The sequence below is a fragment of the Marmota marmota genome, unplaced genomic scaffold (assembly GCF_001458135.2).
Source record: "Marmota marmota marmota unplaced genomic scaffold, marMar, whole genome shotgun sequence".
Lineage (NCBI taxonomy): Eukaryota > Metazoa > Chordata > Mammalia > Rodentia > Sciuridae > Marmota > Marmota marmota.
In genome coordinates this window covers 8,566,591-8,578,828 of record NW_026000294.1, presented here as the reverse complement: position 1 = coordinate 8,578,828, position 12,238 = coordinate 8,566,591, and the positions used below count along the sequence as shown (strand labels likewise).

Below are 12,238 nucleotides of genomic sequence, written 5' to 3'. Positions count from 1 at the left end.
TATATATCTATATATATATATATATATATATATATATATATATATATATATAATTTTAAGTGATAGCAACTTAAAATGACCACAAATATAAACAGAAGAAGATAAAATATACTGTAGCATTTCTTGCCTCTTTACATGATGAATTTTTGATATCCTAATTTACATCTTTCTATATTGCCTATAGATTAAAATATTCAGGTAATTCTTATTATTGTGGTTTTACTTTTTGTATTCTTCATACTAAAGCTATAAACGGTTTTTGTGCCACACTTAAAATATTAGAACATTCTGAATTAATTTGTGTAATTTCTCTCATCAGAAAATTTTATACATTCCTATGTTTTATTCTTTTTCATTAATGTCTTTCACTTTCCAGAATTTCCTTTAGCATTTCTTGCAAAACAGCTTTTAGAGATATATTCTGTCAGCTTCTATTTGTTTTAGAAAGTATTTATTCCTCTTTCATTTATAAGGATAGCATTACTGAGCACAGTATTCTTATTCAAAAGTTTTTCCCCTATTAACAATACTGAAATTTTTATGCCACGTCCTTCTAGCCTGGAAATTTTCTGTTGAGAAATTGGCTGTTAGGTGAACTAGGATAATCATAGGTTTTATTCATTTATTTTCTCTTGTAGCTTTGAGGATCTTCTCTTTATATTCACCTTTGAGAGTTTGATTGGTGACCTTTGCCTTCTCTGATTCTGAATATGTGTATCCTTCTTTGGGAAGACTTCTGTTGTTATTCTTTGAATAAACTTTCTTCCCACTTGTCATTCTCAAATACCTCTTGAATTCCAATAATAATATAACCTCTTTTATAATATCCTAAATTTTTCATATTTTATCTTCATTTCTCCTCATTCTTATTTTTCTTTTACTCTTGTTAAGGTCTATTTAACAACAGATTTTTTTAGTACAGCACTGATTCTTCTTTCTCTTTAATGTATCCTGCCTTTTATTTCTTCTATTTTGTGTTAATATCACTGAATGTATTTTCCAATCCTAGGATATATATTTGATTGTTTTTTAAATCTCTTATATTTCTCTATTAAGTTTTTTCATTGGTGTCTGAAATAGTTCTTCAAATCTCTCCAAGTTCATTGAATTCCTTTAAAGCAGTTGATTTAAATTCTTGGTCTCAGAATTTTTTCATACTCATTACAGCCTTGTTGGTTTCTGGTACTTTATTTTGAGTACTAGTTACTTAGAGTACTAATTGAGATATTGGTTTCCTGAAAGTTCTGATTGTTGGCATGTGACATTGCCCAGCCATTTAAGGTTTATATATTATTTATGTGTTCCTCACCTGACCTTCTTTGTTCCTGTCTTCCCAGAAATTATAAGAAGTTTACCTATTTTTCTCAATAATAATTGAGAAAGTGTCTAATAATTTCTGCTACTTCAGCACTGAATAGCACCCATGTACTGCTTTTCTGCTGGTGTTTTGTGGCTGTTTCAGTACGAGAGGGTAATCTAAATTCAGGTTTGTCCCAAATACACTGTTGTTGTATTGTTCTGAATCAACCAGGACAATAACTCAAAAGATGTTTTATTCCTACAAGCCATTTCCTGGAGTAGGCCTGGATTCCTCATCTGCAATTAATGACCTGTGCATAGGCACTGAAGGATTCTACCCAGGTTGGGCAGTCATCTTGGATGGACAATACACTTGCCTGTGGCTACAAATGCCACCACAGTGTGCCACACTATATGATCACAGTTTACCAATACCAACACAACACTGCAGTAGATCCAAGGTCCATACTATTATGTGCTGCCTATTACTGAGATAGACTGTTAGCTTAAGACTACTGCAATAATCCATAGGTGACGCTTGCTAGAATAGAAGACTGATAGACTGGGGCAGATGTGTTTCCCTTGGTACCAAAGTTGTTTCACAGGCTCAATCCATAGAGACAGATTTTGTTGATCCTGTACTACAAACCAAGGCAAAGACTTGTATTTACTATTCTGCCTAACTCCCAGAATATGTTATACTGCCTGAAGTTGGGATAGTATTGATAAAGACAGTCCCTTGGTCACCTAGGTTGATGCTAAGATGGATCCTTCCTGAGTCACCTGCACAATCTCAAGGGTACACCAACAACCATGCCACAAATGGCAGTGATGCAGACTGAAACATGACTGCCTTATTTGGCTATTAGTCTGTGCCAAGTATGAACACACTTCTAGAGCCTCATCTAAAAGCACAGGCCTAGTGCTATCTGTGCTGCCCAAATTGGGAAAGATGTGGTAGATACAGTCTTTTATAATTTGTATGTGAGGTGTCTCTCAAAAGCTCATGTGTGAGACAATGCAGAAGCTTCAGAGGAGAAAATATTATGAGAGGCTTAAGCCAATCAGTGAATTAATCCCCTGATAGGGATTAACTGAATGGTAACTGAAATCTGGGGGTGTGGGCTGGAGGAGGTGGAGCACTGGAGGCATGGCTTTGGGGTATATATTTGTATCCAGCAAATGAAGTCTCTGTCTCTATTTCCTGATCATCCTGTGAGTCGCTTCCTTCTGCTACATTCTTCCACCATGATGTTCTGCCTCACCTTGAGCCCTGAGGAATGGAGCTGGCCTTCTATGGATTAAGAACTCTAAAACTGTGATCCCTAAAATAAACTTTTCCTCCTCTACAGTTGTTCTGGTTAGATACTTTTAGTCATAGCATTTAAAAAGCCAACTAAAACAGTCTCTTTGCCACCAAGGTAGATGTTAATGTGGGTCACACCTGGGTCTCACAGCAATAGGCTGCATAGTCTTGGGAGTTGGTGGGTTTCTCCAACCCACTCCAAGGCCTGAAGTAATACAGGCTGAAAACTGATTCTGTCCCTTTGATGCACAGGTCCCCTTTTTATGCCAGGGTTATTCTAGAGGCTCAGTCTGTGAGCTTTTGTCTGCATACAGGGATTTCATTTTCATTTTCACAGACCCGACTACAACAGAAAACATATTCTTCTCATATGCCCATGGACTATTATCCAGGATAGACCATATTTAATCCTCAAAAGAATTCTCAATAAATTTTAAAAAAAATTAAAAACACAAAAATATCTTTCTGACCACAAAAACATGAAACTTCAAAGCAATAAGAGAAGGAAAACTGGAAAGTTTAGTCTGTTAGGATCTGTTCATTTTTACTATATGGAATTACATCTTAATAAATAAAAATATGCATAATTTGCCTTGTTGAAACTATAAAATCACCAACTTAGAAACACCTCACTTGTTTAACATAATGAAGACCAACTTCTATGGAACAATCTCTCTTCTCCTTGCTCACATCCCATCTGGCCATACTTGGCTCTAACAAGAAACCTCTCTAGTTAGGAACAGTCTATCCCAAAGTGCCAGCAACATGATTTGCTGTCTCACTTTATTGAGATGTCCATTCAAATGACATGTTTTCTGGGGAATTATCTGTCCATCTATATAAAATAGACACACCCTGATTCATGGCTTACTTATTGAGCTTTTTAAAAAGAAATCATCACAGCCTGATACATACAGCACACTGTGAAGAAGACAGGAATGTATCTTCATCCACAATAATATAATTAAGTACTAGGGGACCAGGGATGTAGTTTCTGGACATTTTCACCTCCTAAAACTATGTCAGAAGCATTATAAATCCTCCCTTTGACTCAAAGCAAGCTTGTGTGATGAAAAAATACATATATTACCATGGAATAATTAGAAATGTAGTTCTAGTATAGGAGCCAAGAAATTTAGGAGTAAAGGCATAGTGGAACACGATATTCTACATTGACTTTTTTTCTACATTCTTTAAATTATTTCATTGGTCTATCCTCAATCTCTAAACCATAGGTAGAACTAGAATAAACCTTTCTTTGAATGACAAGTTTTTGTATACACTCAAATTATTATGAGACAATATAAGACCAAAAGGACTTACATTAAGCTTGATGATGACTTGTCTTCTTCAACCCATTAGGATGTATGCTCTAAGAGCAGGGGTTTTGACTGGATAACTCATTCTTCCATCGCCAGGCCCTAGTCTAGGGACAAACTAATCTTTTGCTATATGGACCAATGTCATCATGTCATCATAATGTATGATACATGACTTGAGATTTGGGGGAGGGTGAGAACTATAACTAAAACTAGAACAGGAGCTAGAAAGCAATATTATATAAGACATGTGTCTTTACATGGTAGGGGGAGGGAAAGAGGAGAGATTGCTGTTATTTAAGATAGGAAGATTTTCATCCAATATTATGTCCCAAACTCTTAAAAGAGGGCTAGGAATAGGGCTAGCCACCTTCTGAGTATCAGAAAGTGGAATAACCCCAGTATCATGCCAGGAAAAATATAAGGCCTATGACTACCTTGAAGTAAGAGGCTGGTGGTGTATATGTGCCTCTTCCTAGCCCAGATAAAAGGTCTGTGAAAGAGGAGATTGTCTTTTTTATTCAATACCTAGGGCTGTGGCTAGGGCCAAGCCTTCCAGAGTATTAGGAGTAGTAAAAGTGAACAGTAATTAGTATTTTAAAGTAAGTGCTGTTGATTGTTTTTTTGTCACTTCAGTCCATTTTCCATTTGGAAAAACAAAAATCCCTACAAAACAAAAGACCAAAATAAATTACTCATGGTTTATAGTTGATTATTCATATTTATATTTTTAAAAAACACATAAATCAGTACTATTATTGGTTATATTTGTAGTAAATGCATAAATCATGGGCAATATTCACACCAAACTCACGATAGTGTCTACCCTCTTCAGAATAACTGGTATGATATTGGAAAATGGGTTAATTAATTGTAATGTTCCAATTATTTAAAACTATAAATCATCATCTAAAATAAACGTACCAAAATGTTGTCAGTTTTACATTTGAGGTAGAGATGAACAAATGTGTGCCATATCTTTTATACTTTCATATGTTTTGTTGTGACATTTTAAATAAATAAAATAGTACAAAGAATTTAAAATGCCATTAGAGCTGATAATTTTATTACATTTTTCAGTACTGGACAAATCTTGAGGCATAAAATATACGAGGACATAAAGCATGTGAATAATACAAGCAACAAGGTTGATAACAGAGACAACTTTGGACTTTGTATTTCACAGAGAATACATATTCTTTCTAAACAAAAGCTTGAATAAACTAATTGTCACTGAAAATAATCAGAGAACTGACTAAAGATCTACAATCAAAAGTGTCACCAGGATTAGATCATTTTACAGATTAGTACTAGCTAACTTTTAATGAACAATTTATTCTAATGCTATTTGAACTACTTGAGACCACAGGACAATACTAAAAACACAAAAATTCATATTTTTAAAGCTAGTACATCTCTAATAAAAAAAAAACTTGGTAAAGAGAGCATAAAAAAGAACAAAAATAAACAATTCCAAGTTGGAATGCAAATGCAATAATTCTAAATGAAATGTTGGTAAATAAAACACAGCATGCAGCAGGTAGGATTAATTCCAGAAATTAAGGTTTGGTTCAACATCAAATACCAACCATTTTAATTCATTACATCCACAAATTAAAGGAAAAATATCATACAATTTTAAGAATAGATAATGAAAATACATTTGATAAACCCAGGAGCCATTTCTGATAATAACACTATGTAAAAAAGGAAAAGAAGAAACTCCTAAACAAGTTAATAATCAACAGCAAATCAATAACCAACAGCAAATATAATACTAATATGAAATACTACAAAGATTTTTTTGAAACTTAAAAATAGGTGAAGTATGTCTATATCATTATACAACACTATTCCGGAGAATCCAGCTAAAGTAATATAATCAATATAAACATTAGAAGAAATAAAATAATTTTTATATACATGTAAAATGATTGTATACCTAGAGTCCAAAATGTTCTATTTTTAAACCCACTGTAATTTAGAAGATTAAATAAATTCATTGAATAAAAGATAAAAATATAAAAATCTATAGGTTGCTTTTATTGCCCAAAATAACAAGCTATAAATGAGGAGGAAAATGTACCCAATTCAAAATGTAACAACTGTAAAAATACTCAAAAATAAGATCAATTTCATATGATAAACCTATATGAAGAATATTAAGAAATAAGAGCCAAAGAATTCAATGATATATCAAAACACTTCGGTGTTAAGAATTAATATTATTGTTATACTCCAAAGAGAAACATAGAAATTTAATGCAATTTTAATTGAGACAGAATTTGTTAATGTCAAAAAAGTGCTTATAATTTTCATATGAAAGAGTTAATGTGGAGGACAAATTACATTGGAAGAAAAAAATAATAATGAAGGAGGACACGCTTTACCAGATTCTAAAACTACTTCATGGTCAGTCAGTATATTACAAATCATGTAATATTGGCTCAGAAATTTGAAAATGGGTGTTTTTTTTCAAAATAAATTGTATAATTGGATATCCAATGTGAATGAAATGTATACTTGGATCTCTATCTTATACCACATACCAAAATGAATTTCATATGACTCAAACACTTAAACTTTAATAATAATAAAATAATTATGAAATGTAGGTGAATGACTTAGGATGGTGATATCCATCTGGAAAATAACAGGAAATGAAAGTTATAAAAGAGACAATCATCTACCTAATTTTTTTACAATTATAAAATAAAAGACATAACCAATAAAATCAAGATTATATAATAGAAAAATCATAACACATAAGCTACAAATTATTAAATGCACTTCATAAATTTTTAAGGAAAAGATCAACAATTCAATAGATAAATGAAGAAAGGATAATAATTGTCAAATCACAAAAGAAAAACACTCAAATAGAAAGAGAAATCCTCTTTGAAGTCAGGTAAAAGGCAGTCACAGTGACAAGCAATAACATAATTTTTCACCTTTCAGATTTTTAAATCTTAAAAAGTGATGCTGCAGAGGATGCTGAAAATAGGCACTTTCATTTTAAATGATAATCCTAATTTCTTAAAATAAAACATATGACTTGTTAGCATTTCTGAGAATCCAACCTATAGAAATAAAACATCACTTTGTGTTTTGGTAGTGTTATGTTGGTGAAAAAGGAAATAAATGAATATCAGTAACAAAAAGGTTGAATACTTTTTGGTACATCTACATGTATTGAATATGCAACTATTAGAGTGAGGGTGAGAGCAAGAGCGAGAGCGAGAGCGAGAGAGAGAGAGAGAGAGAGAGAGAGAGAGATTGACTGTAGCTACTGATCAGCCAGGATGTCATCTATGTCAAGTGAGAAAAGCAATTAGAGAAAATAATATGGCTTCCCATTTTAACAGAAAATACTATGAAAAACTTCATGAAGAAGAAGAAAATATGGAAGGATGTAGGACAGATTCTCAACATGTGGGAAGAAGAAAGTAGAAAGGTTAAAAATAATGAGGGAGAAGGATATGGGGTAGGGTTAATCTACTTTTACATTTAAAATACAGACACATTAATATTCTACTAGCACCCAATTTATATGTTCCATTAAAGAACAAAGCAATATCAAAATTACCACAGTATACTTGGGGTAAAACTGTGGAATTAGTCAATGCAAGAGTTGGAGGCACAATAAGATTTACTTACTTTCCTGAATTTCTGATGCCAAAACTGTTCTCAAAGTTCACAATTATGAAAATACAAAATATTTTAAGTAATAGTTCCCCAACTATTACAAAGAGCACAATGAACTTACGGGGTTTTCACCAAACCATAGACATAAATGTGAATATCATCATCAAACTTAATAAAGTAGACAGAGGGCTTGGCCACCACTTGATGGATGAAAATACCAGTTCTCTTGGACCCGTCATCTTTGGCATGCTCCACCTGTTTGCCCACCAGGCTGTCGACCACCTCTCCAGGCTCCCGTTCTGCCATAGGGAAATAGTAGTTGGAATCTGGAATGATGCGCAGGTCACCATCTCTGTAGTCATCCAGCAGGGTGTACATGTAGAGGACTGGATCTTTCTCATACGTTATATAAAACCAAGTATCCATCACTGGGGCTCGTGCCAGCACCATACCCTTCCATTCATCTTTCCTACCATGCTCGCCTTCAAACACATGCCCCACTGCCTTCCCAATCAAGGAATCTGCCAGGCGAGAATCAATTCGAGGAGTTGGCACTCTCTCAGGAAGAATCTCTAGCGCTAGAACTCTTTTATCTCGGTGCAGTTCTAGTCCATACACACTATCTTTGCCATCATATTTAATGATGTAAAGTGTAGGCTTCACAGAAACCTGCTCAAGCACAGTGCCTTTCCACTGCTCCACTGGCTCATTGCCTTCTTTCCAGCCGTGTTGAATGCGGCAGCCCACGATGTTCCTACGAGTGAGGAAAGTGGGCTTGCGCCGCTGCTTCCTGTGGGTGTGCCTTTTCTTCATCAGGTATGCGGACACGCCATCTACTCCCGTGGGAGGCATGGTCGGAGGAGACATGGTTCAGAGCTTAGGAGGACTTAGACAGAATTGCCCCTTGCTTGATTAAGAGGACAAAAAGTTAATACTATCCAATAAGAATTTTTTTTTTCTGCAATCTCAGAAAGGGGTCCTCCCTTCTCCTAGATCAAAGATCTCACCAGAGCTTGGCAGAAACGCTCTAACTCTTGACTGTGGGCACAAGGACAGTGTGTGCCTCTCGACGGTGCTTTCTTCTGCCGTCCGGGAGGGATGACTGCAGCAGTGGTGGCTGGAAAGAGATGGCGGGTACGCCTGTGCTGTCCGCGCCTGGCGCCCGCCCCAACCTCCACCCCCAGGTCCCGGAATCGGCCACTTAGCTGTTGTTGTAGTTGAAGCTGAGATTGCAGTACCGCGACACCGTAGGAGACCGCGGGAAAGGAAGGCAAAAGATAAAGGGATGGCTGCAGCAGTAAAAGTGCAGGCGGCGGCACGTCTCTGAGGAGTCCGCGCGGCCTGGCCTTCACAGTCCTAGTTGGCTTGGCCCAGCAGTGGAACCGCGGTTTTTGCAGCTTCAAGAGCCCGCCCCCTCCGAGCCCGCCTGTACCTCGGTCCCGCCCTCTGCCTTCTCGCCTTCCGCTTCGCGGGCAGCAGTGGGGTGGGTCAGCGCGCGCGCCCGCGTTCAGTCTACACTGACACAGGCTTTCTCCTTTATTTCCTCTCGCGCCCCCCGACTGTTTACTTCAAACCCCAGTCAGACAGGCAGGCTCCCCTCCCCCATTCGAGCTGCCTGCTGCCCAACAGCTTCCTCCACAGCGGCTTCATCTGCTCCTGTCTTACAGGAATTTCTCACAAACATTTCGAAATATATACATATATTCAAAACACACACACACACACACACACACAGAGTTTGCACATACAAATGTACATACAAACTAGTTTCTTTCAGTTTGAGGAATTACAGACCAGAGAAAATAAAGCCTGTGAACGGTCCTCCATCTTGATTCAAACTCTCCTTTATATTTTGTACCTGAATATTCCTGGTAATGATTATTTAATAATTATTTTATTTTCCGAGTGTAAGGAGGTACACCGACGTTGTGGAAGATTTTTAAAAATATAGTGAAATAAAATATGAAACTAACCTTAACCTTGGTATCTAAACATACAGTAAAATATTAACCATGTTGATTTCTCTCTTGGTAATAAACATGTGGGGAGCATATGTCATACTTTTATATCTTACTTTTGTCATTTATATCATTAAAATTTTCTGGTTATTTTCTATAGTTATGAAAACATGATTTTTGATCCAGACTATTTATTTTAATATTCATTTAATGGCCCATTATTAATTCAAAATTCCCTATGATACAAGAATAAGTAATAAAACTTCATATATGGGGTTTATTTAGCTTATCTAAATCATGTCTTTAGGGAATATTTTAAAGACATGGTTTCTACATATGAAATAAGATCAATATTTGGAAAAACAAAATATTAAAACAAAATTGTGGCCTCAATTTAGTAGAAAGAGAAGATGGTGTGTGTGAGTTTATATTTACTAGTATTCTAATTTTAAAAGCACTGCATAGTTATATGGAAAATCTAAGAGAAAACAAAATATCAATAATCTCACTTGCCTCAAGTCACAGGGCTGCTAAGAGGTTTAAATTTGAATATCTGTAGAACTTTAACCATTACATTTAACCATTACATTCCACTTACAAAAAGACAATAAAACCTGGAGTGTCTAGACTGTCATTCTCTTTCTTCCACCCATCCCTTGTGAGAAGAAAAGGACTCTTATCATTATCAGGAAAAAAATAATAATAATTCACCTGGAATAAAGGAAATCAGGTGAGAGAGAGCTGTGAGGTGGCATTATTGGCTGCCTCCACATTACATTACTGTCCAAGTGAGTGGCAAAAATCTTAGATCTCATACTTTTTAAGAATTTGTGAGCATTCTCCTTTTGTGCTTCCAAGGAAAGGACTTTGGATGTGAGATATTTTTTCAATACTATATTACAAAAAAAGTGCTAAGAAACCAAGAAAACTACATGCATGAAAAATTATTTCTAAACTCTTTAGAATGACAGTGATATTCACACATGTATACAACCTACATGTGCACACTCAAAGTCAAAAGGCAAGTATGTGTAAATATGTCATTATGTTCTACAAAAAGCCAAATCCCTCAAATTCCCTAGAGCAAGATACACCAAGCTCTTTTTGCTTAGAAGAGCAGTTGACAGGTGAAAGAAGAAGACCACCCACAGGGCACACAAATGCAAAGCAAACAATTCCCTCAGTCCCCTTGGTTACATCCTTCAAAGGAATTCTTGCTAACAGCCCCACAGCCTAAGGATACAAAAGAATGTCCAATACCCTTTTTAAAATTATGACTCGGATATTTAGATCATTGACTAACATTATGGATTAAAAGACCTTATCACTCTGATATAAATGTTTACCTTCTATGTCTCCCACTAGACAATGACATTAACAAAGGTGTTTTTACTATATATCCCAGTACCTTTTACACAGACTTGACACTCAATAAATGTATGTTACAGGAACATAAAAAGTGTTTTTAGCTGCCCTGCACCAATCTAAAGAAACCATCCTCAATGAAACAAGTAGTCTTACAAAAGCCTCTGAAGACTGATCCGGGCATCTCAGAACCCCCCACCCAGTAGCTTTATCCCCTTAAAACACCTAGATTACTTATTTTATGAATACATTACAGGTCTAAAATGTTTAGGAGAACATATTAAAACAAAGGGTATATGAGAAATGGCTCCTGACCAACCTGCAATATGTATACTGTAATACAATCCACATCAACAAGTAGGTGAGATAATTAAATTAGATAAATACAAATAAATCTCTAAGAATATGAACTAGTAATAATAAGGACTCAACAGTGCCCTAACTAGTCATTCCCTGAAACAAGCCCTTTTTTTCTTACCAGCTCTCTCAACAAGCAACCAGGCTCATGCCTTTGCTCTATTTTATATTCAAGTCATCATATTCAAGGCTTGAGTGTAAATCAAAACCAAGGCAGGATTTTGTACCTTATAGCCAATATAAAACCAGTCTTTGAATTGCTGGAATATTCCAAAAGTGTGACTTCTAAATGAATAAAGCATTATTGAAAATATACCTTGGAGATACACTGATAATTTGTACTAGAGGGTGGTGAAGATAGATATAAATGCTTTTAATTCCAATGTACAAACCAGATTTCAATACATGCTGTAAAACAGGTACAAACACATCACTGAGGACACAAATGAGTTCATGATTTTAAAAAAAAATTAGTTGTTGACTAACCTTCATTTTATTCATGTATTTATATGCAGTGCTGAGAATTGAACCCAGTGCCTCACACATGCAAGGCAAGTGCTGTACCACTGAGCCACAACCCCAGCCCCATGATTTGTTATGTCTGCAAAATCAGCAGAGACAATTTGAAAAGGTAAAACAACAAAAGGAAGATATTTAGAGAGTTATAGAGTAATGAAGTCTTTTTAGCCTAAGCAGAAATCAGCTAGAGGAAAGGTACATAGGCATAGACATAGGATATATGACAATTGGTCAGGAACTTGTATCTGGAGCAAAGAATCTGTCATGCTAAGGAATCAGGAGTGTTTTCTGGTGGGAAACAAAGTTAGTCAACAGCCTCAAATTAGAGGAATTGATATCTAATGTACTGCTAGTGTAAGCATATGATATTCCAATTCCTCTAACAGTGTAACTTAGTCAAGATCAAGTAGAGAGGTGAGCTTATATTCCCCGTGTGACACAAGCAGGCACTGTTTTCATTCTCCTGACAA

General features: G+C 35.6%; 1 protein-coding gene across 1 annotated transcript; it reads right to left on the bottom strand.

Moving 5' to 3' along the window:
• Positions 1 to 4,961: 4,961 nt before the first annotated feature.
• Spin4 (spindlin family member 4) lies at positions 4,962 to 9,014 on the bottom strand. Its single transcript, XM_015501612.2, has one exon. It carries the CDS (start codon positions 8,434 to 8,436, stop codon positions 7,687 to 7,689), a length of 750 nt encoding a protein of 249 aa, XP_015357098.1. The 5' UTR covers positions 8,437 to 9,014; the 3' UTR covers positions 4,962 to 7,686.
• Positions 9,015 to 12,238: the final 3,224 nt, after the last annotated feature.